This window comes from Fistularia commersonii, chromosome 26 (genome assembly GCF_037954325.1).
Source record: "Fistularia commersonii isolate RoL2024-O1a breed Wild chromosome 26, RoL_Fcom_v1.0, whole genome shotgun sequence".
NCBI lineage: Eukaryota > Metazoa > Chordata > Actinopteri > Syngnathiformes > Fistulariidae > Fistularia > Fistularia commersonii.
The window spans coordinates 6,442,004-6,465,003 of NC_141309.1; the positions used below are offsets into that span (position 1 = coordinate 6,442,004).

General features: G+C 45.1%; 1 protein-coding gene across 1 annotated transcript in view; it reads right to left on the bottom strand.

Annotated features, from left to right (window-relative positions):
• The window catches only part of dnah10 (dynein axonemal heavy chain 10), a 31,351-nt gene extending 8,468 nt beyond the window's left edge, over positions 1-22,883 (bottom strand). Inside the window, exons 1-58 of the mRNA XM_086174384.1 lie at positions 22,573-22,883; positions 22,439-22,528; positions 22,202-22,310; positions 21,991-22,106; positions 20,610-20,817; positions 20,366-20,523; positions 19,887-20,117; positions 19,569-19,759; positions 19,241-19,439; positions 18,970-19,164; positions 18,621-18,791; positions 18,307-18,483; positions 18,065-18,223; positions 17,812-17,978; positions 17,564-17,715; positions 17,310-17,474; positions 17,028-17,235; positions 16,775-16,931; positions 16,199-16,678; positions 15,931-16,089; positions 15,727-15,843; positions 15,542-15,644; positions 15,292-15,470; positions 14,976-15,187; positions 14,344-14,500; positions 14,037-14,270; positions 13,836-13,958; positions 13,524-13,757; positions 12,434-12,657; positions 12,068-12,337; positions 11,809-11,992; positions 11,586-11,720; positions 10,353-10,505; positions 9,755-9,943; positions 9,474-9,620; positions 8,927-9,118; positions 8,729-8,847; positions 8,475-8,633; positions 8,228-8,363; positions 7,069-7,191; positions 6,843-6,974; positions 5,793-6,012; positions 5,430-5,549; positions 5,004-5,149; positions 4,765-4,917; positions 4,424-4,684; positions 4,169-4,341; positions 3,945-4,038; positions 3,683-3,850; positions 3,413-3,601; positions 2,469-2,640; positions 2,181-2,384; positions 2,023-2,103; positions 1,715-1,912; positions 1,434-1,595; positions 1,135-1,309; positions 802-983; positions 582-718 (exon numbers count right to left, since the gene is read on the bottom strand). Coding sequence (XP_086030510.1) covers positions 582-718; positions 802-983; positions 1,135-1,309; positions 1,434-1,595; positions 1,715-1,912; positions 2,023-2,103; positions 2,181-2,384; positions 2,469-2,640; positions 3,413-3,601; positions 3,683-3,850; positions 3,945-4,038; positions 4,169-4,341; positions 4,424-4,684; positions 4,765-4,917; positions 5,004-5,149; positions 5,430-5,549; positions 5,793-6,012; positions 6,843-6,974; positions 7,069-7,191; positions 8,228-8,363; positions 8,475-8,633; positions 8,729-8,847; positions 8,927-9,118; positions 9,474-9,620; positions 9,755-9,943; positions 10,353-10,505; positions 11,586-11,720; positions 11,809-11,992; positions 12,068-12,337; positions 12,434-12,657; positions 13,524-13,757; positions 13,836-13,958; positions 14,037-14,270; positions 14,344-14,500; positions 14,976-15,187; positions 15,292-15,470; positions 15,542-15,644; positions 15,727-15,843; positions 15,931-16,089; positions 16,199-16,678; positions 16,775-16,931; positions 17,028-17,235; positions 17,310-17,474; positions 17,564-17,715; positions 17,812-17,978; positions 18,065-18,223; positions 18,307-18,483; positions 18,621-18,791; positions 18,970-19,164; positions 19,241-19,439; positions 19,569-19,759; positions 19,887-20,117; positions 20,366-20,523; positions 20,610-20,817; positions 21,991-22,106; positions 22,202-22,310; positions 22,439-22,528; positions 22,573-22,818 — 10,095 coding nt within the window. The 5' untranslated portion in view covers positions 22,819-22,883. The remainder of the gene's footprint in view (positions 1-581; positions 719-801; positions 984-1,134; positions 1,310-1,433; positions 1,596-1,714; positions 1,913-2,022; positions 2,104-2,180; positions 2,385-2,468; positions 2,641-3,412; positions 3,602-3,682; positions 3,851-3,944; positions 4,039-4,168; positions 4,342-4,423; positions 4,685-4,764; positions 4,918-5,003; positions 5,150-5,429; positions 5,550-5,792; positions 6,013-6,842; positions 6,975-7,068; positions 7,192-8,227; positions 8,364-8,474; positions 8,634-8,728; positions 8,848-8,926; positions 9,119-9,473; positions 9,621-9,754; positions 9,944-10,352; positions 10,506-11,585; positions 11,721-11,808; positions 11,993-12,067; positions 12,338-12,433; positions 12,658-13,523; positions 13,758-13,835; positions 13,959-14,036; positions 14,271-14,343; positions 14,501-14,975; positions 15,188-15,291; positions 15,471-15,541; positions 15,645-15,726; positions 15,844-15,930; positions 16,090-16,198; positions 16,679-16,774; positions 16,932-17,027; positions 17,236-17,309; positions 17,475-17,563; positions 17,716-17,811; positions 17,979-18,064; positions 18,224-18,306; positions 18,484-18,620; positions 18,792-18,969; positions 19,165-19,240; positions 19,440-19,568; positions 19,760-19,886; positions 20,118-20,365; positions 20,524-20,609; positions 20,818-21,990; positions 22,107-22,201; positions 22,311-22,438; positions 22,529-22,572) is intronic.
• Positions 22,884-23,000: the final 117 nt, after the last annotated feature.

Below are 23,000 nucleotides of genomic sequence, written 5' to 3' on the forward strand. Positions count from 1 at the left end.
AAGACACGGGAGCGCTGTTTTTCCTGCGCGCTACATCTGTGTCGGCAAACCCGTGGCTCATTTTTAAAATGCGCTTTTAAATTTGAAGATGATGGCGATCTTGTAACATCTAAATAAAATGTGTTAAAATATTTTTGTCGCTCTTAATAAGCGACTGCACGTGCCAGTGAAATGATAGCTCACAGAGAGAGGACGGCATTTTTGGTTTGCTGCCGGCGGATAATTTAATTTTGCCTTTTTTTTTTTCATCAATACAAGAAGGACTCAAATAGACATTGAGTAATTTGCTTAAAAGTAACCCTCAACCCAATGTCTTTATTTCAGAGTTCAAATTTACTTTGCAGCAATCTAGTGGCGTTTTCACGGCAGTTGTTCATTGATTCAAAAAAAAACGCAACCCACATTTTGTTTGTATGTAGCATAAAGGCAAAAAAAAAAAAACATATGCTGCGTCAATTCATTTTAAGTTTCAAAAGGGTTGCGTGGCTCCCAGTGTTTTCTTTACTGTGTGGAAACGGGTCCAAATGGCTCTTTGAGTGGTAAAGGCTGCCGACCCCTGGTCTAGACAAACGGTTTCTTACTTGGTCTCTCTTGGGCTTTATCTCCTTGGCAACATCACAGTAACCCACTATGGCCTCGACAAATTTAAACATCCCCGAGCCGGCTTTGCTAATGGCTTGCATCTCCTCAAAGGTCGTCTGAAGGTTCTTTAAGAAGCCTAGACATAACAGATCACAAGGAAAGCACTCGAATTGGAATGATTATTTGTTCGTTGTTCCACGGATCACGAAGGAAACTCACCTTTAACAGTTTTGACCTGCTGATTCCCGATGGCATCGCAGTCCATCTCCAGCAGCGAGCGCAGGAAGTTGGCCTCCGACATCATTCCCTTGGCTGCAACCCAGCTGATTTCTTTGTGACCGCGAAGAACCAGAATGCACTCGCAGACAACCTGCACCTGTTTGGGCGGCTTTGCGAAGGATCTGAAAAGGAGCGAGAGCCAAAACGGAAAACAAAATAAAACCTTTGGTTGTCTACACCTTGAATTTTAAGCTTACGCGGTGGTTCCGTGTATAGAGGGGCATGACAAAGATAATTATCTGGATTGTTTTTTTTTTTTTTTCTGGAGTTTACCGGATTTCTGTGACATCTGATTTATCAAGGTCCTGCAGAGCGTTACGAGCCGCCTCCAACGCCGGCAGCGCCTCGGCCAGGGAACTTTCAGCCTCCCTCTTCTCAACGGCGATCACTTTGTTTTGCTCTTCGATCTCTTTAGCTTTTTCTTCCGCCAGAGCCTGTTTCTCCTCAGCTAGAATGAAAAGTTAATGATGAATGGTTTGTAACAGCTGTGTTTTGCAAGTGAAACTAAGACGATGCCATGCTTTTTGTCAGCCCAAAGAATGCCGAACAAAGATATGCAGGCATTCACTCACCCACAGCGGTTTTTGAAGCTATTTCAGCCAACAGGGCCTCAATGGCTATTGTTTTTTCCGCAAGGACAACCTTCTGCTCTGCCAGCTTGACATTCAATTCAGCCAACTGCTCACTGGCCTCCTTCAGTTTATCCAAACCCCCCTCGAGACGATTGCACTGAGCTGTGCCGGACAAAGAAACAAGGAACGACTCTAATGGCCAAATGGTACCGTCACAGAAACGACAGAAGAACAGGAAACGAGCGTCTCGGATCGAACTCGACGCCGTTCCATCTTCGCACCCAAGATATACTGGTCCTTTTCCTCCAGGAGAGTAGAATATGTATTGATGAAGTCCAAGTAGTTCTTCGGAGTTACGTAGTTACAGCGTCGGAGTTTCTGCAGGAACAGCTTGCTGTAGTCTCCCACGGACTCGTGAACCATGCGGACATGGGCGATCACAGCCTCGCTGTGTTTCTGCGGGATCATCGGACTGCCACCTGCGGAAAAGCGTGTAAAAAAGTAACTAACAGCGGCGTGAAAAAAAAAAAACAAAACCAAAAAAAAAAAAAAAAAGGTTGTCGGATGTTACGATGTGCGCGGTTCGAACCGAGGAAGGACTGAGCCACGGCAAGCAGCGCCTGCGGAGGCCACGGCAGGAACCAGTCAATCACCGTGTTGTTCATCAATCCTGGCGGAGAAAACACGGTAAACCGTCGATCCGGACGAGGACGATGAAAACAACCGAGGTCTAATATTTCACCGTACCCGGAAAGTTTCTGCAGCGCATCCTCAGGGTGTCTCCCACCGGGGACATGCCTAAAACTATGTGCAGATTGTTGGCGCTTTTATTGACAAAGTACTGCCACACGCTCTCTTTGGAAGGACCCGCGCCGTTTTTGAGCGCCTCCTCGCGAAGCTGGTTGAGAACTGACTCCCTCTCGTCATCGGGGAACAAAGCCGGGACCATGCCTGTCGACGGAATCGCGAAATAACCAGTCAGCGGTTTTTCCGAAAGAAAAATAAACAGAATGTAATCCGGGACGTGGGAGTAACCTGATGTGAGCATGTTGTTGATGAGCTCCAAGAAGCCTTCCTCTGCTACGTGGGCGTCGGTGAAGATGAACACCACCTTCTTATTTTCGATGCCGAGTTTTAAATACAGCGCTTTCAGGTCTTCGCGGAAATTCGTCTCATTGTATCCTCTGCTCAGTGTTATCTGATACACCTGAGGAAAGAGGAGGTTGAGAATACGTGCTTAAAACTGTTTTGCATGAACAATTGTCCCTTGGTTACCGTAGGGGTTACGTTCCAGAGCCAACTGCCATAAATGAAAATCCGCCAAATAGTGACCATTGTTTTATTTTTATCATTTATGTATATTTCAAGGCTTTATCACCCTCCCCATGCTCTTCTTAACCTTTTCAATACACTTAGGAGTGCTGCGTTTTCTTTGTGTAATCTTCCTCAGAACACTATGTACAGTACAGTATTTTATTTCTCATAATATGTTTTCATGTTTTTATTTTTTATGTTTTTCAAACGTTTTTTAGGCTAGAAAATGCTTATTTTACCATCAAAATAATTTAAATGATAAATATATAAAAATACATTTATACCTGTGGTACAGCAAAATATCTGTGATAAAAAATTTGATTTGCAAGAGTTAGAAATACATGCTACAATAAGATTGCAAAAGGTGAGCCATGATATGGTGAGGGACTACAGTATATTCTACCTATTGTGCGCATGCTATACAGGAAATATAGTTTCTGTTCCACGGTAAGATTCGACTGGTATCTGCAGTTTTAGTTTTAGCCACCACAACAAAAGAGTCAACGCGTCCGCAGATGCATCGAAAATCCCCGGTTACCATCTTATATCTCATTGGGATGCTTAGAAAAAGCCTCGTCTCTCTGCCTCCTGCTAGATGGGTGCCTTGCAAAGTCAAATATAGAATTCATTTGCACATGATGGAGTTTTCAATTTGTTTTCTGTACCTCACACTCTGCTGTGAAAGCGGCGAGCTTGGTGAGAGACTGCTTGCCCGAGCCTCCCACGCCCACCAGCAGCGCGTGACCCCGGTCGATGCGGATGATGCGGTGCAACCGGGTCAGATGGTCCAGAGCGTCGTCAAACAGCACCAAGTTCATTCTCGTTTGGGACTCGTTGTATTCTTCTAAAATCTCCTGTGAAGTGCAAGAAAAGGGGTCGGGTCATATGTTTGCGGCGCAGACGGTAATAACCGATGAATAAACAGCTTTACAGACCTGAAACAGGGCTTTGGAAGCGTCGTAGTCCTGAAGGTCCTCATAGACTCTTGGTTCATTCTCATTCAGCGCCGTCCTGTAGTCTCCAAAAAGAATTGGATCCCTCATGACTTCCTCCATCTCTGGCTGGAAATGCTCCTCAATCAGGTTTTTGATATGCTGCTGAACCTGGTAGTCGGCAAATATTCGATCCGTCACTGCAGTTCCAGCGAAACGGAAAACATACGAACTGTGTTCAATTTAGCAACGGGAAAAGAATTACCAAATTTTTGTCGCTTTCGTCGATGAGTCTGTCGTGGAGTATTCTCAGACACTCGTTTCTCCAAACGCGCACAAATTGGGTGGTGGTTGAAAACCTGTTGGAAAAAAAACAAACAGTTCAATCAAACAAAGGCCATTTAAGTAAGAATAATGAGAAAAATCAACCGACGAAAACAAATAGAAAGTCTTCCTCTATAAATATAAATTCTTCCGTTTGGGTCGGACCTGTTGGATTCGGTGAGGGTGAGTCCATTGTAGATTCTTGAGAGGTCTCTCAGGTTGAAGATGTAGTGGAACTTGGATGGAGTGGGTGGCAGATCCTTGATGATAATGTTGTACAGCTCCAGCGTGCAGTGCGTAACTTTACCGCAAATCTTTCGGATGGCGTCCTCAAATTTCTACGACATTTGATAAAGTGTTACACGCGAGCGACACGGATGACCCACGGCCTTGAACTCTTTTGATATCGATGCTACCAACTTCCGTATGGCCTTTGAGAATGGATGCGTAGATGAGGTGGAGAGATTCTACAGCCGGGAAGGGGATGCTGAAGACGCTGAAGAGCGAGACGAAACGGGGATCCACCTCATTTCTGCCGCCTCCTGCCTTTCCCATGGCGGCGATAAAGCCGAGGTCTTTGAGGGTTTTGTAATTGAGCTCCTTGCCCCTGTCATAAATGCCTCCTCTCTCCAATAGCAACTTCAGGAGTGCGATAGGTTGCTGTGTGCCGTAACTGTCAACCTGGACGGGAACAGAGGACGTTAAAGACACAACAAACACATATCAAAACAAATTATTTGGGTACGGGTTGCGGGAAGGACCTTTGGCATGTTCATGTCATCGATAAAAACCATCAGTCTCCGGCCAATGGGAGGACCGTAGGTCTCTTTGGTTCTCTTTTCAACGTTAGCCTCCAGGTTCCTCTGGAGGTCCATTGAGGTTGTCCTACATGATAAGTTGATGATCAGAGTGATCTGGAAGCAGAACCAACAAAATACAGAAAAAAAAATGAATGACAGCTCGAGTTCTAAATTTGCTACAATTTCAAGAGTTGACTTACAGTTGTATCCGGATTTTGGGACTTCAGGAAGTGATGAATGGTTGCGGTCTTGGAGGTTCCGGACTCTCCAACCAAAAGCACGGATCTCTTCACTTTTACCATCTGGTTGAGGATCCAGCTCACTCTGGTTGTGTCTATGGTGGGGACTAGAGTAGAGTTGCAACATGAAATGATAAAACTGGTAAAAAAAAAAGGAGTATTTCTTGTGCTCATGTGAGCGGATTTGCCAACCCGGAGGTAAGATATGAGTAGCACACTTTGCTTTAAAAAAAAAATCACGGCATCTCATTATCATTTCATAATTTGGTAGAGTAAATGAAGATAAGGCACGACACATAATGCATCATATCAATCTTCTCGTTTACACCATTGGAATCCGGGCGACACAAATGGATACCTGAAATAGCTCATATATTTAACCTTTACCTAGAATGTCCGTGAACTTTACTTCGGAGTCGTGGATATATTTGGTGACCAGTTTACTCCAAGAAATCCACTTTGAGGTTTCCCCATCAAAATGGAAGTCAAAGAGAGTTGGCAGGTATCCTGAATGGAGATGAGCAACATGCTAAAATAAACATGGATGTGTATCTGATCACATAATGAGCTCATTTTGTATTTATCCCTTTGATCTTGACTTTGTAGGTCACTTTCAAAATATATCTGAAACACTTTAAAAGTTTGCAAAATCCAACATAATATATGTGAAAGTGATGTAATACTTGTGATTTAAGGTAATCACATTGTGACTAATGTATGCCATCAGAATATTCAGATGCTTTGTGTAACCTGGTATTTCTCCGGGCCCGGTCGAGGCTTTTTCCTCGTGTACGATGGTTAAGCAGGAGAGTTTTTTTATCAGCTCATCGAACTTGATCCTGCCGTCGTCCAGCAGCGTTGCTCCGAGAGAGCAGTACAGAGCCTCCAGGAAGTAACACTCCAGGACTTCATCCCTGCAGCTCTCAGTTTCCTCCAGCAGGGCATCCAAGGTCACGCACAGCTGAGTTACCTGAACACACCAAACACACACCAGTGACGTGTGGTGAAATCCATGGCTGGTGAGGCACTGACGTCATCACAATCAGATTCACAAAGTGGCACGAGCACCCCCTACCATGAGGCAGGAGAACAGCGTGCCTCACTTAGTGGCTCTTCGCAGCCGTTTTATGATCGCTCAGCACAAGAAACAAGTAAGACACATACAATTGTTGACAAAAAAATACTATAAATTGGAAATGAAGTTCATATGGCAAAAGTGTTTAAACATGTTAACAGAAAGCAATGTTTTTTAAGAATAATAACAATAAGAACAACTTTATTTATCCTGAAGGAAATTGTTGTGCCAGAGTTACAAGAAAAACAACAATAATAAATAATAGTAGAAAATTGTATCAACAGTTAAAAAAAGGGGGGGTAAGAAATACAAATAAACTATAAAGTGTCTTAAGTAACAAGTGAAGACTATAAAGTGTCTTAGTGCAGAGCATGCCAGCAGTCAGCTGTCGTGCAATCTACGCAGAGGCTCAACAGTCCGCGGCCTCACCGCATGTCCCTTCTTGGTATTTGAACAGTAAATGTGAAATTCCAGCACTTTTGAAAAAAAAACAAAAAACAAATCTAAAACTGGTGAAGTTGAATGAAAAATACCTTCATAGTGTGAATCACTGATAAATATAACCATGAAATTCTTTTTTTCCCCACAGCCTACACACACGCACACACACACACACAATGGCTCCGAATGGTCTGGGTGCCATTACTGATGTTCAGCATGTCAGTTCATCGTTGCATACATTTATTCCCCCGTGAATTCTTGGCGCATGTTTCTGATCATCATACCATATTCAGATCCGTCTGAGGGACGACGGTCTTCAGTTTTTGGCCCTGTTTTCCGTCCACAATGCCATCCACGATCATATCAATGGAGCTGTGCACGTATTTTTCGAAAAGCTTGTTCAGCACTTCTTGGTCCTGCACAAAAAGAAAAACAACATTCAATCATCATATTACGAGTCATTTCTGTTATTGCACGCAGTGGATTTTTTTTTTCAGTTCTTTATTTTACCCCTTTAGGTCTGTTGTTCAGCCATCTTTGCCAGTATGGGGTGTAACGCAGGTTTTTTGGGTCGACAAAAACCATGCCACAACGGGAGACGGTGGCGGGGGAGGCGTACTGCAGATCTCCAACCTGAAATACATCGCAAGCCTTCGCACACAAAAAAATCTGCAGAGATTCTCAGTAACTTCAAGTGACTGAAGAAACAGTGAGAACAGCTCAGGGGGGAAAAGGAAAATAAAAACACAGACGTCTGACTCTTTCCTGGTGCTGCATCTTCTTCTCTTCCTTTCAGCTTTTCCCTTCAGAGGTCGCCAAAGCAAATCAACCTTCTCCATCTAACCCTATTCTCTGTATCACCTACTCTCACACCAACTAACTTCATATCCTCTCTCACTACCTCCATAAATCTTCTCTTTGGTCTTCCTCTTGACCTCCTGCCTGGCAGCTCTAATTCCAGCATCTGTCTACCAATATATTCTCCATCCCTACCATCTCAGTCTGGCTTCTCTGACCGTCTCCCCGAAACATCGAACATGTTCTGTCCCTCTGATGGACTCATTACTGACCCTCGCATAATCATCCCAAAGAGACATTTTAACCTCTGCTACCTCCGGCTCTGCTTCCCGTGCATTCCTCAATGTCGCTGTTTCCAAAGCATACAGCGTTGCTGATCTCAACTGTTTCGTACACTTTCCTTTCATTCTGGCTGATAGTCTTCTATGGCATAGTACCCCTGACACTTTTCTCCACCTGCTTGAACCTGTTTCTTTACCTCTTTTCCACACTCTCCATTACTCTGGACTGTTGACTCCAAGTACTTGATTTTTCCTGGGGCTGCGTTTATTGACATATTCCTGCGTGTATACGTAAGGTTAACCCTTGTGTTGTCTTGCGGGTCAAAAGTGAACCACTACCATGTTTAGCTGTAGAAAAAAACACCTTAACCTATTTTTTTCCAACTTGAAATTTTAAGACTTTTCCTAACGAGTCCCCATAATTAGAAAAAGTGATACTTCTTTTTTGTTTATGTTTCCATGTGGGCTGTTCACCACTAGGGTACAAAGATTGCCTTATGGGTCATTTTTGACCCTTAGGACAAGGGGAGTAAACACAATGTTAAGATCGCACGAGGGTTAAAAGCAGCGGTCTCATATTTGGGACAAACCTCGAACAGCAGGGCGCAGTGTCCCTGCAGACGGATTCGCTCTCCATTGGCCAACGTGAGGAGCTTGTTGTCGTCCATCACCGAGTTCATGTTCTCGACCCACAGGGCGTCGACGTCCCCGTCGAACAGGATGTACCTGTCGGGAAACGGTAACAATTGCGTGGTTTACTTTACGATTTGGAATTCGCAATTCATCATCAATTCATTTGTTACATCCAGTCAGTTTTTCCGTCCTTTATTTTCGAACCTTCGCTCTTTTTTATCTGTTGGCTTGTTGATTTCACGGAAGATGTTTGATAGGATGCCGTCAGTCCAGTCTCGGGTGTCGGGATCCAGAATGCCATAAAGTTCGATGACGGTGATGGCTTTGGGGTTCAGAGGATACAGTTTGGTGTTCAACCCCAATCTAACAACAACATAATACAGAAGTAAGTTTTTGGAGATAAACCGATTAATGAAATGGTGCAATTGAAGTGTCGGTCGGTCACGTTGGAAACTGACTTAGTCTGAGCTTGACATAATGTTCTGATCACAACAGATTTTCCTCCACCTGTTGGGCCGACCACCATGGTGGTGTGTCTGGTCATCATTGTCTCGTACATCTGCACCACTTTATCCACCTGCGATGACAGAAAGCACGATGAACCCCAATTTCCACCACACTGTGAAAGTCTGTGTTGGACAGATTTAATCTGACACCTGGTTACACATGATGACATATTTGTTGTCTTCCAGGATTTGCTCCACAGCATCATTAAAGTTGGGATAGCGGACGCGCGGGCAGTCCAGCCCCGGGAACAGGTCCGAGATCAGCCCCAGGAACAGAGGCACATCCTCAAATACAAATTTGGGCAGGTTCATGTCCCTAAGGGCACGCATCAACACAACGTCCTGTGGAGTAAGGACAAACAGCATTGATCGACATGTTCCTATGAACCCTCACATGAACAGTGTAATATGTTACCAACATTGGATCGTTCACATCAAAATGATCCATTTCATTTTTTAGTTTGGTATATCATGCACAAACCTTGGAGTTTAATGACAAAACCAGCTAAGAAACCAACCCAAATTGAGAAATAGCACATACGAGGAGTACCATTTGATTGTCAGCATTTCTATATCCATGACCATGTTGATGCAAAATATATGTCAAAGCAAAAAAAGTATATCCAAGGCTAGATTACAACAATATATTTTCATGAAAAAGAAAAAGGTAATATGCGAGATCGCGTTTCGCTCCGACCTCAGTGAGCTCCGGCGAGCCTCTCTTCAGCTCCCCGGCCATCACCAGCACCGACTTCAGGGCTCGCAGACCAAAGTCGTAGTGAGACTGCTTAGACAGCTGCTCTCGGGCCAACTTATAAAGCACTGTCATCTTCTTTGCTAGTACCTGAAACAGATAACAAACCGACTCGGCCTGAGGCTCAAGGCTTTCCTCAATCTCTAATCTGTAATCTCTAATCTCTACAGGTTACCCAGCTAAATGGCGGCAATGTATGTTTCAGTTGTGCGTGCATTCCTTACCTTGGCCAGCAGGAACCCCTCGGAGAAGAGCATGATCTCACAAATTTGTTGCAGGTCGGGCACGATTACCACTACGGGCCTGAAGAGGGCCTTGACAGATTCGGGCAGCTCCGTGCGTCCCGCGTACCCCGGGTTCATGGTGATGAAGATCCCCATTCGAGAGTCCAGGCTGATCTCGTGGCCTTCAAACTGGAAACATAAAGTTAGCGGCACTGGAAGTCAAAAACACAGGCAAGAAAGCAGGTATTATCCCAGCACAAGTCAAAGGCAGCTTTGTTTGCAATTTCTCTGCATGTACTGGACATACTAAGGAATGTACAAGACGTTTCTCACAATCCCACGGTGACATAGAATCAACAAAATAATAATAGAGTGCAAATTAACAGTAAAGTGCATGGTTACATTAAACAGTAAACATTAAATCATGAGATATGAAGCATAAAGCACACGCAGATACAATGAGAAAATGAGAAAGTAGAAGCAGAGGTTGTAATTTTTTTTTTTTTGTACGGTTTAGTGCAAACTGACTACATATATAAAATCCATAAATGATTTCGAAGCATTTGTTAGTATTTGGATAAAACTGTGTTGATCTTACATGAAACATCGTCAGGTGAAGGATGAGAGCATTGCGGATGGTTTGGATTTGAGAGGAGATAACGGAGAGAACCGATGCGTCAATGCGGTTGAATTCATCAAAACAGCCCCAGGCGCCACACTGAGCCAGACCAGAGAAGATCTTCCCCACAGCCTACACACACACACACACACACACACAATTTTATCCACAAACAACAAAGTGCATTTTTCAGGTTATACCTTCAAAATAAGAGATGCAGTTTCTATTCCATTTCCACTGTTATTATAACAATGTGAACATTATTAGAAGTTGTCAATTTTGATCTGTATTTATTGCATGGCATGACTAACCACCAATAGTCTTCATTAACTAGCGGTTAACCATCTCAAATTGAATTACTGATGAATGGGCAGAAAACTGCTTCTGCTGCCAAAAACTGGTTCTTTGACTTGAGGTTTGAAATGAAAAAATAAAAATGATATTTTTATCAAAGTAGCACTTTCACACAATGTACCAATAGATACAATTAGATATGCTTGTTTCACACTGCACAGTTCTCTCAGTTCAAAAATAAGGCATTTTCAGGTGGTGAATTTTCTGAAAGCTGCATGCAAAATAATTTTAAGGATTTATTTTATTATTTTTATATTTATTATTATTTTATTATGTAATATAATATAATATTATATTATATTATTATATAATATATATAATATAATAATATTATCTTATTATTATATTATTATTATACTCAACCTTCAAAAAAACAGGTAAAAACTGTTCTCTTTCAGGACTTTTTACTGCGCTGATGCCCCAGATCAGGTTAGGCAGCAAGTTAGGCTATGCAGTGTGTGTGTGTGTACGTTTGTGTATGTCTTTGTCAAAAAAAAAAAAAAAAACTCACTAACCCAAGCTTACTTTTCTGTATATTTCCTGTGCTTCGTGTATTTGCAAGTGTATTTGCAGTCCCTATGTCCTCTATTGTAAGTCGCTTTGGATAAAAGCGTCTACCAAATGCAATGTAATGTAATGTAATGTAATTATTTAATGCAACCAGGTAAATGGGTTTACCTGGTTTCATTGATTTTATCCCGAGCATTTCTCATTGCAAATAAAGAAATTCCATACATCATTAGCAGCAGTGAAGTTGTTTGAAACCAGGGCTCAGTCTAGGATGGGTGAGACAGTTGAATTTTCTAAAATAGAAGAATTTCCTGAAAAGTCTAATATCTTTGAAAACAGGCTCCTTACCATGTAGTCCATGCCTTCACCACAGTTGGTGACCACGCAGAGAAGACCCAAAGCCTTCGCCAGGTCTTTGGTCGACTCGGTCTTTCCGGTTCCGGCCGGTCCGGCAGGCGCGCCGCCCAGGTACATGGACAGAGCCTGAGAACCAAATACAGGTATAACACGTTGTCAAATAAAACCGACCGGAAGAAGAAACCGAAGGAAGTGAACAAGAGTTTTTACAAACTTGTGTGAGGGTGAGGTAGATCCGATCTGTCAGAGGGGTGATGACCAGACGGCCGTTCAAACCCATGTATTCGTAACCGTAATTAAACGAGGCGCTGCATTGTCGCACAAATAAGTCATCGTGTTCCTGGACCCAGTAGAACCTCAGCTGGCTTTCCCACTCAAACTCCTTCGCGTCCATTATACTGGGGGATAATAGAAGTGTTATTCTCTGTGCAGAATATCTAACAGATGATGAACGTGAAACTTGAAAATCTCACCTGTGCAGCACAAAGCTGTCCACGATGTCTCTGGCATGGACGTCTATTATCAGGACAGTGTTGATCTTCCGTCTGTCATTTTTTGTCATAGGCTGTGTGATGCGAGTGACCAGCTCGTCAATCTGCTCGTGCTGCTTCTTGGCGTAATTCTTCAAAGCGTGTTTCTGCCCTTTCTTCAGCATCTTAAAGACGTCCTCCACCTCCCAGGTCCACCACACTTGATTGGCAGCCAACACCACCATGCCCTGGTAAAGCAACATCCAATCCACCCTTCAAGGCAGAAAAAGAGCGACAAAGTCGCATTGGGTGATCTTCCAATTACAGAATTGCCGGAATCGCTCGTGAGATCCGAACGTTGGCGCGCACCTGCTTCGGTCTTCGCAGTAGCGAAAGATCGCTTCTTTGGTGATGAGTCTGTTGGTCCTCCTCATCTCTTGAAGCACTGTTGTCATCCATTCCTCCACCCTCCCCTCAACTTGGGTGGGCTTTTTCAGATCCATCACCTCGCCCTCTGCGGACACCATGGCTCCGGCTACTGTCTCCCCGCTGCTCTCCACATCGAATCGAAGAGATGCTATGTTGTCGTACATCTTGCGGGAGATGGTAGAAACACAGCGCAGAATTTTTCTTTCCAACGTCGTGCCATTGAACACACCTCGGCAAACATATGCTGGATGCATATACGGAGCTCTTTAATCCCTCTACTATACAAGGCTTTGGAAAATGAATGACTACTTTTTTTATTTATTATTTTTTTATATCGAGTTTGTTAGTTTTTTTAAAGATCAAAATAAAATATATTTAATTATTTTTTTTTGTTGCTCAAAATATGCATCACAACCACATACAATTTTTGGGCATTTAAAGCCCAGAAGAGCAGACAACGTATGCTGAGACTCTGCAGCAAACATCACATTAATCAGGTAAAATAAACATTTAATTTGGCTATTATTTTATAAATAAACAATTTTGCATTGTTCAGTTAAATAGTCTTTTTCAATTCAGCTTGACTTCATGCTTTAGTTCACGTGCTAAAACAATGACGGCAACCATAGCCAGATGGCATTTTTGATTTGCTTCAGGTGGGAAATCTAAATTCAGGTTTTTATTTCCTAAATATCAGGGGAACTCAAGAAGACGTGAAATATTTTCTTTGAAAGTTCCCTTTAACCCAGCATGTCTTTTTGCTGGTGTTCAAAATTATTGTTTCATATATGAAATAAAATGTTTCTGTTGCAGTTCATTAACTTCATGAATATATGTGTATATACATATATGTGCTATACACTGTATATGTGTATATATATATATATATATATATAGCATAAAGGCAAAAAACAAAACAATGATCAGGGTTGAAGAATGGAGTGAAAATTATGCTATTCAGTTAACATAGAGATATACATTGCATCAGTATAAGGGTCTAGAAGTGAGTACTGTGTGAGTGGTCTGGTACCTTAATCATGTGCTCCTGGACACAGGCCGGGTCGCTACTACCCAGAATGCTAAGCAGTTCGTCATCGGAGATGAAGAAGAAGCGAGGGAAAGCGTTACGCTTGGAATCTAGATATTCATTCAGACTCTTCTGGCACCTCTCCAAAGAATCGCTGAGAGCCTGCAACTCTGCGAGTCGATTGGGCACCAGGCAACAGCGCTTAATGTTGGGGTTGGTCACCGTGTCGCTCATAATCTACCCAAAAAAAGAAGGAAGAGCAGTTAGTTGTAATCCAGTTTCGACTTAATTATTACACGTTTCAATGACTCATACTTCTTTAAATTTTTTGTCGATGTTATCAAACTTTTTGGCTTCCTCTGGTAACTGCGAACGAATATCTCCATCGATGAATATGCTCTCCAGATACAGCCATTTCCGCTGAACCAGCAGCCATATCTGGGTAAGACACAGTTTCTCCGTTAGGACATTGGGCATCATTGAAGAACGATGGGAGATTTAAGAACTTGTGTTGACCTCTATGGTCTCGCTGATCAGGGACAGGTCTTTCTCCCATTGCTGGATGGCGCCCAGGAAAGGTCCAACAAAACGGCTCCCCGCCATACTCTGCAGGTTCATAGCGTCGTTATCCACAATTTGTAGTATCTCGTCCACCGGGCCTAGAATCGAAGAGCGTTGCTGGGTGCCTTTGAAATAGGGTTGAACGATGAACTTCATGTTTTCCCACATCTCCACCACCTCTTTCACTCCCTGGACGTACAAGAAGAACAAAAGTGTAAAATGTGTCTCGTAACTCCAGCAAGTCCTGTCACCGGGTACGTACCTTCTCGACTCCGAGCTCTTTCACGGCTGAGGTCACGATGTCACCGATCACATTTGCGTATTTGTGAAGTTCCATAGCAAACATATTCTCCAGCGTGAAGGTGGTGGGGTTCATCTCAAAGCTGGTTCCAGTTCGATCCATCAGTTCCTTCCAGTGTCTGTGACACAAAACACGATCGGGTCAGACAAAAACCCCTGCAATTCGCATACTGGCCAAACAGGTCCAGCTCAGACACCATAGCCACCACCCTCCACTACTCCCTCTCCCATCTAGAAAACAAAGTCCAACATCAGGATGCTCTTTTTGGACGACAGCTCAGGATTCAACGCGGTCATATCACACAAATTCAGACACAAAATATCCACCCAAAGTAGGAATTTCACTGTACTGGGAAACATGTTTCTATACTGTGCATGTGACAATAAACGCTTTCAATCTTGAAACTGGCAAGGAATCTTCCTCCTCCCTGGCAACACCAGTCAAACTCCCTCCAAAAAGTCCATAAAGGAATCCAAAAATAAATAATACTCATAGATTTACAATTTCGATCCATGTGCTTGGAAGCTACTAATGCTCTTGTCTCAAGTCACCGATGTTTCTGCAGGGATGTGTTTGTATGGTGGTAGACTGACCTGTCTCTGAGGGCCTCGTTTTTCAGGTCTAGCAAAAGTGGAAGAGACTCTCTGAACTCCTTCATCCTGCCCTCCAAGAAGAAGGCCACTGGAAGCTCCCGCACATCTTTGGGCAGCTTCCTCAAACTTTTGATGAAACCCTCAACACCCCCCTGTAGCACTTGGATGTCAAGGTCTGCCCAAAGAGTCTGAGACCATTCTTTCTTTGCATCCTAGAAGGCAAAAGGGCGGATTCATACCACAGAGGATTCCTCAAGGGTGTCCTTGTATGCAGTCTCAAAGGTAGTTTTACAATGTATTGATCATAACTCCTGACCTCCTGAGCCTTGTAGACATCGTAAATCTGCCTCAAGGCCTTCATGTCTTTCTGTATGTTGAAAACATCAGGGTAGACGGTGACGGGAAGGTCCAACAGCTTCTCGGCATTAACTAGGTCCTGCTGCTCTGCCACTACTTTGGAGAGTTCTGCCTCATATTTTGTCATTAACGTGTGGCCTGTGAAGAGGAGCATTGTAATTCCCATTTTATAACATCATTCTGGGAACAGCAGTCCAAGAAACATTCACCTTTTTCCAGATCATCTCCCACGGCACCGGGGCCGTGCATGTTGAAGCTCTCGGTGAAGATGGACAACTCCTGTTTAAATTCCTCGATCTTCTCTTTTGCAGTCTTGGGGTACATGCAAAGAAAGATAACAGTGAATTTCTGCTCTTCGTAGTCCGGTTAGCGGAGTGCGGCAATCAAACGTTACCTCGGAAAAGGATTTCTTGATATCTGTCAGACTGCGATTCACTTGTCTTGATTCTGTATACAGGTCTTCCCACATCTGACTTATATTTGCCACCACCTTCAATTCATCCTCCCCAACCTGTATTCGAAAATTCCAGTGGAAGAGCTGTCAAAACAGAAAATTGTTTTGTTCTTGACCTGTAAATCGACCTTGAGGATGTGGTACCTCCACTTTGTACATGGCCAGCGTTCTATATCGTTCTTGAATATCTGTGAAGCTCATTTCCACATTTAGAGACATGTCCCTGATGTCTGAGATGGTTCCAAGGACGCTCTTCAGGCTTTCGAAAGTATCAGGGCTCTGTTTTAGCTTCTCAGCAAGTCGCTGCCCAAAACAAGCGTCAATGCAGACAAACAAGCATGTGAAAATCTTTAAGATAAAAATGCAACGATTTATCTTTGCGCCACATATGGAGAAGCCCGAAGGTCATTACCACAAGCTCATCTCTCAACTTGAAGAGTTCCTCTTTGGCAGAACTGTTGAGCAGACCACCTAGCGAGCTGATCCATGACTCAGCGATTTCCTGCACCGTGTAGGCCAGTGTTTCAAGGTTGAGGCGGACAATGTGTTCGTTTTTAAAAAGAGGCTCCTGCTTTAGCTCTTGATGTATATGAGCTAGAAACTGCAGCTTGTCATCAAACATGACACAGGAAGGTTTTCTCGCCGCAAATTTCTCATTGATGACGGTTTTGTTCTTCTCCCAAAGGGGCCTGTAGTGTTTCCAGTGGTTGAGATACCGATCCAGAGAGAGCAGCAACCGCTGGGTGTTCTGGGAAACTGTCAGGGCGCATTCATTTATCTGGGGATGTTGGCATACCTCAGTGTAGAAGCTAAAAGTTACCACTTCTTCTTCGCCATCGACGCGCTGTGGAGGGCACTCGATGCAGGTCCCGTGCATCCAGCGCACAAATTGCTGGATTAGAAACACATGTGCTGAATGAGGTCAAGAGGTCACAGTACTAATTTAAAATATCTAGCGTTGCATTGGAGAATTAAGTCGTGATCCCACCTTGGTGCTCTCAATGCAATCTTTGATACATTGCATAATGAGCCAGTAGATTTCATTGCTGGGGGGTTGCAAGACAATCTTAGGGGCAGACAGGATGGCCTCAATTTGAAAAAGAGGGGTGTGTCCCATCATCACCACATTGAAGGCCCTAATGTTTCTAAATGCAAAAATTAACGGAAAATAGTCGTTGCCTTTCACGTGGGAAGCGCAAATCCCAAATCTGCAGGTGCTTTCAAAAGCGTCACTTGCTTACCTCAGAACCATCTTTATCAGGGAATCCAGGACCTTGCGTTCCCAGTGAGTATAATAAGCTGCCAAGCACTTGGACTTGCCGCTGCTGGTCCCCAAAATCAAGTGCTCCGTCTTCGTGATGAGGGGTCCGATGTCGGCGTACTTCCTGCTCAGCTGTTTTACAGTCTTGACACGCTCTCGCTCAATACTCTCGCAGAACTTCTTGACGCCTTTGGGGGGAAACGGCCAAGTCGGTCAAATGGTTCCCCCATAACGTGTATTTTTGATTTTGTGCAAACTTCACCTGGTAAGTTGGCGGGTTCACTGGGGGACGGACATTTCAATAGGTTTGCCATCACCATGGATTGCAGCTTCGACTCAATGTCCCTCTCGTTCTTCAACACCTGATTGACGACTGAGTCAAACTTAGAGACGGCCTGAAGGCCTTGGCTGATAAAGTCAGTGATACCTGAAGCCAAAACATGTCAAAAAGATCAGTTTTTGTGAGAACGGACGCAAATTAATCCGACGTTTCTTTAGCCTGCGTGTGCACCACACCTAAGGAATTCCAGTTGAGACGTCTGCATCCTACAAGCATCACTTGGTTTGCCATTTCTATTTGCTGATCCAGCACGATGTGCTTTATTTCTCTCACCCTGTCCATCACCGTGGAGAAACAGTTGACGAGCTTGCTCAGGTCGTCAGCGTACCTAAAACCGGCATGAAAAACGGTTGACTTTCGGTTTTTTTTTTTTTTTTTGGACTGACACGTGCAAAGTGTTCGGATGAGTGGTGAATGTTCTCACCTGACAATTTTGTCCTCTTGCAGAGCCACATGTTGGGCCAGCTCGGGCACGGTGTGGCCAAATGAGGCGAGATTTTTTGTCTCCGAAATAATTTCCTTGAGGTCCGAAGCGATGTTAACCGCATATCTGATGCATTTCTGTTGTTTGTTTTCACCCGACGGGTTACCCTAAAAATAATAGATGGATTCATCGGTGAAATACGAGAGCAGTGCGCTCATCCTGGATGATAGTTTGTGCAACATAGATGCCGTACTTGCTCTGTCTGGGTAGGTAAGTCTTTGGAAACCATAACCAGCAGGGGCTTTTTCATGAAACAAGGCAAGTTGTGTTCAGTCACAACGAGCCAACGCTCGTACTTCCTCGTCTCGTAGTCCCTCATCTTTACCGCCATTTGCTTGTACTTTTCCTTGGCCTTGAGCAGAAGTCGATGTGCGGTGAGTAACGTTGAGGCTTTCAACGCCCGCATATCTAAATATTTTCAAATTGTACACTCACCATTTTGCCCTGTTCGCTCTCCATCATCTCGGGCGCCGTCATGAAGTGAAGGATGGTGTGTTTGATGCGATGGAAGAGGGATCGCACCCACCTGATGGCTCCTGCAACGGGAGGCTCGTTGTGATTGAGCGGCGGGTTGTTTTTATTTGCCTCAAAGATTTCACGGATGCTGTCCACCTACGAGGGGGAAAAAAAAGGGGGGTTTTGAAGACTTGAGAAGAAACCAGATTAGTTGGAAGTGAAAAAGTCATTGTGAACTCGTATCGTACAACCTGAGATCTTTTTAAACTTTATCCCAAAAGAAACCGCAGTACCTCTTTGCAATATTGTCCCAGAATGTCTTTTAACTTCTTCATCAAATGGTTGTTAACCGCCTCTCCAGAGTGGATGTGTTTGAACTTAAGCAGCATGTCGAAGGCGGCGGTTGAGGAACGGAGTGTCTTGAAGGACTGGTCGATAAAGTTTACGGCCTCTCCCTCGATGGCCTGGGCAGATCATAGAAAAAGGTCAAAGTATTTTTCAAGCTAACTTGCTGGCGCTTGTCAACAGGCTCTTGAAGCCGTGAGTCATTACTTCGTAGACTGAATGCTGGGAATGGATGGAGCGATGTGCTTTTTTGTAGTTTGCCGCGCAAGAATGTGGGATTGCACACCTTCAACCCACCTGCACTTTTGTGTTGAAATCTTGCATGATCATCTTCCAGCTGCTCATCATACACATGTCGAAAGGATCGAACCCGACCTCCTCGATGGGTAAGACCAGGTTGTCCACGCAGTGCAGCACTTCGTTGATGTGCTTTCGGTCCCCGGTGACACCTTTCAGCTCTGGGCCGAAGATGTTATGAAACTCCTCCAAACTCTGCGCAAACGAATTAGACGACTCATATTAAAAGCTGCATTTTAGCGCTCGACGGTCAAAGGGACAAGACGCTGACCTTCAGAACGTGATACAAGTCCTGGCAGATGGAAGCCATGTAGTCAGTCCTTTCAAAAAGCCTCTTACGGTCAAATTCCCAGCGTTGCTTGATTCCCGATTCTTCGATTGTGGCTCGAACCTCAAAGTATGACAACTTCCATTGGTCTAGAACTTGTTTAGCGCTCTGCACCTTGGATTTGATCACATCTCTGCTGTCCCTGCTCACGGGAGAATGTTGTTTCATGATGCTAATAATCACACAATATCCAGGATTTACAGCACGGAGGTCAAATCATACGTCTGAACTAAATCAAGTGGCAAAGAGATAGTCTACAGTCACCACGTACTTGAACAACATGTGCACGTCAATGACTTGAGCCACGCGCTCACACAGCTGCCATGCGATGCGCTCCATCAGAGGAACCATCCTCTCGCTGGTGTTGTAGTGGCAGGAGATGATCCAAACGATCTGCAGGCTGTGCATCAGGGATGGGATGGTCTCCACGATCACGCCAAACGTTGCTCCCATCGCCAAGTTCTATGACAGACGCCGGTTACCTTTATGGAGCCGCAGGTCAGGAGGACACGGCGGCTCTGTTGCTACTTTTCAGGAATCCTCCTCGGTGGAAATCCAGGTAACAAAGTCCTTAAAGCACGCGGCTCACCTTAAAGTGCCTCTCCAGCGTGCAGAGGAAGCGGACATTATCCACGGACTCCTCGCAGTACTTTTTCAGTTCGGAGCCGGTTTCCTTCAGCTCCTCCACCACACTCGCATCTGCTTTGGTCATCACCTCCATGATCTTCATTACCAGGGGCCTTTTCAGCTGCTCGCTCAGAGTATTCAATACGGAGGCGCGCTCCTGCCAAAACACTATTTCAGCCATGGGTCCGGGCGCCTGGGGTACACATCAGAGCGGGATGTTAGAGAACTTTGGTTTATGGACGACACTTATAATTTCTGTTACCTAATAATTTACATTTTGACTGGATAGGGATTTCGTTCCCTGGTAATATTTTAAGACATTTCATTACAGCGACTGAAAAATGCGGTTGCCGGGATCAAACTGAAGGATATATTTGTCAAGTGACACCACCGCCGAGCCACAGCTTGAATCCGAGCCCGGGATTGAAAAATGGTTACGACCTGCGGCTTCTGGTGCAGCTGCTCCTCAATAACCACTGTCAGCTGAGTCTGCCAGTTCATCACACACTGCTCCAACTTCTCCACCATCTCCGGGCTGGAGAGCAGGACGTCCACTTCTGGCTCCAGATCCAGATCTGGGATCTGCAGCGCAATTTCATCTGCAAGAAAGAAGCAGACGCTTCCACACTGTTGAAGCATACACAACATAGGCGTGAGGAGTACCGTTGGTTTCGAATGAGCAAACCTTGGGTCTGGAGGTGCTGGAGCGTTGTGTTGACCAGATCCAGAAACCTGTGCGAGCTGTTGATGAGCTCATCTCGAACGGCAAACTTTGCGCTCGGCTTCCCGGGAGGAGCCGCTTCACTTCCTTTGTCAGGCGACCCCTGAGGAGGGGCTGCCCCACTCTGATACCCCGGCATCATCTGATGGGCGCTGAGCAACGGGATATAGACCTAACAAGGAGGCACAGACGGAAGATACAGTGCACCCTAGGTTGTTTTCAGTTTTTCCTACATTAGATTGTTTCCTCAATCCTCTATTGTCTGCACCCGCATGTCCATCCTACACCGTTCACAACTCTCCCACTCCTGGATATATTCTCCTGCACATCACCTAACGCCAGCGACATGCGGCGAGGTTCCTGGCTCGTGAGGCACCGACTTCATCAGAATCAAATTTACACACATAGGAACACTACAGAGTAGCTTTTCCACCGTTTGATTGGCAGTAGTTATTGGAGACGGGGGCTCCCTGCCATGAGGCAGGAGAACTGCGTGCCTCACCTAGCGCCCCTTCGCAGCTGTTTTATGATCGCTCAGCACAAGAAACTAGTAACACATATACAGTTGTTGACAAAAAAACATAGTACATTTGCAATGTAGTTCATAGAGCAAAAGTGTTTAAACATTGTAATAGCGACATACAAAGAGACGGCAATCTGGTCTTAGTGCAGAGCATGACAGCAGACAGGCGTTATTGCGCAATCTAGGTTGAGCCACAACAGTCCCTGACCTCGCAGCACTTCTCTTCTCAGTATTTGAACAGTAAATGTGAAAATCCAGCTATTTTGAATAAAAACAATCTAAAACTGTTGAAGTTAAATGAAATATACCTTTGTAGTGCAAATCACTGAAACATAACCATGAAATTCTTTCTTTCTTTTTGCATTTTTTTTCTTTTCAAGATTGGCAAATGAGGCACGGCCTCTCCTGCCTCCCCTGACCTGATGTCACTGCCTAACTCATCTAACTCGCATCCCATCCCACCTTCTTTCGATGCCATGGCAACTTAAAACTCGCAGCTAAGTTTCTGGCCGTGCCACCTCTTCAAGTGCACTGAAAATCCACCATCTCTCTCAACATGTCAAACAACTCTTCCCTTTCCTTCCTCCTCTCCTTTGACCCACAGCAGGCAATTGCCACTGGTACCCTGAAGGTAGGTAATCTGCACCAGTGGTCATTGTTGACCAATCCAGTGAGAAAGTCACAGGCGCAATTTTAATACCGGCATTTTTCAAAAGACTTCAATCCCCATCCCAGACAACATCACCAACACCCGCGTTGTGCTGAATTATCAAAGGATTCTGACATCCAGTCCCAGCAAGCATTTGATGGTATCACACATACCTGGTGGAGTTTTTTCTGCAACATTAGGAGCTGGTAGCCGTTCAGCAGGCCATGCTCCAGGAGCGTGGGCATCAGATTACAGGTCTCCTTCATGTCCGGGGGCTCGACGATGGACTCTACATCAAACACAATGATCGCCGGAGATGATTTATCCTGATTCTTCGGAAGAAAATTGCGATGGATCGCGATCACTGGCCGAATGTCCTCTCACCTTTCGTGTTGCGGAGAAAGTAGTACACCCTGGACGTCATGAATCGCCCAGGGAGCTGGTTGAGAGCCACGAAAAGCTCCGTGCGGTAGACCACCTGCACCTCGGCCCTCTGAAACCATAGGGGATTCGCCAATGATGGAGATCGTGTGGTGAGTGAACGGAAAGTCGGGAGGCTTATCGATAAATTCATGTTAGTGACATTGCAACAAACTCAGAAGATGGGAGCTTGGATCTCACCCGGGAGGCGGCTTCTTCATGGGCCTCCCCTTGGTGTTCTGGTATCTCGGCTCCTGCAGGGTTCTCATGTTCTGCGGTCCCTCCGGGTTCCTCCCCTGAGAATAGGGCCGATTAGAGAAAGAAACGACGGGCACGGTTCCTTCTCCACGTGCACGGCTCAGCTCACCCACGATGACCTCCTCCTCCCTGATGCTCTTGCAGAACAGCAGGGACGAGGTGGAGTCCTCCTCCGTGTGGATGTTCACGTACCGGAGGATCCTCTCCTCCTCCTCGCCGTCGCCGCGACTCAGGAGCTCGTCGAAACACGCGGGGTCCCGCAGGTTGAACGCGGCGCACACCCGCTGTCGGATCCACTCGAGGCGCAGGTCTTCGTGGACCATCTTGGTCGGGTCGCCCCTCCCGGCTCCGGGCACTTGTATCCGCGCCGGGTCGCTCGTCGGGCGGCCGTGACGTCCCCGGCTAACCCCTGTATGACATCACGGTTCGCCCCCTCGGCGGTTGGCAAAAGGGCACCGCGCTGTGTGACAGTTTGTCCCGTCGCCTTGGCAACGGCTAACACCGA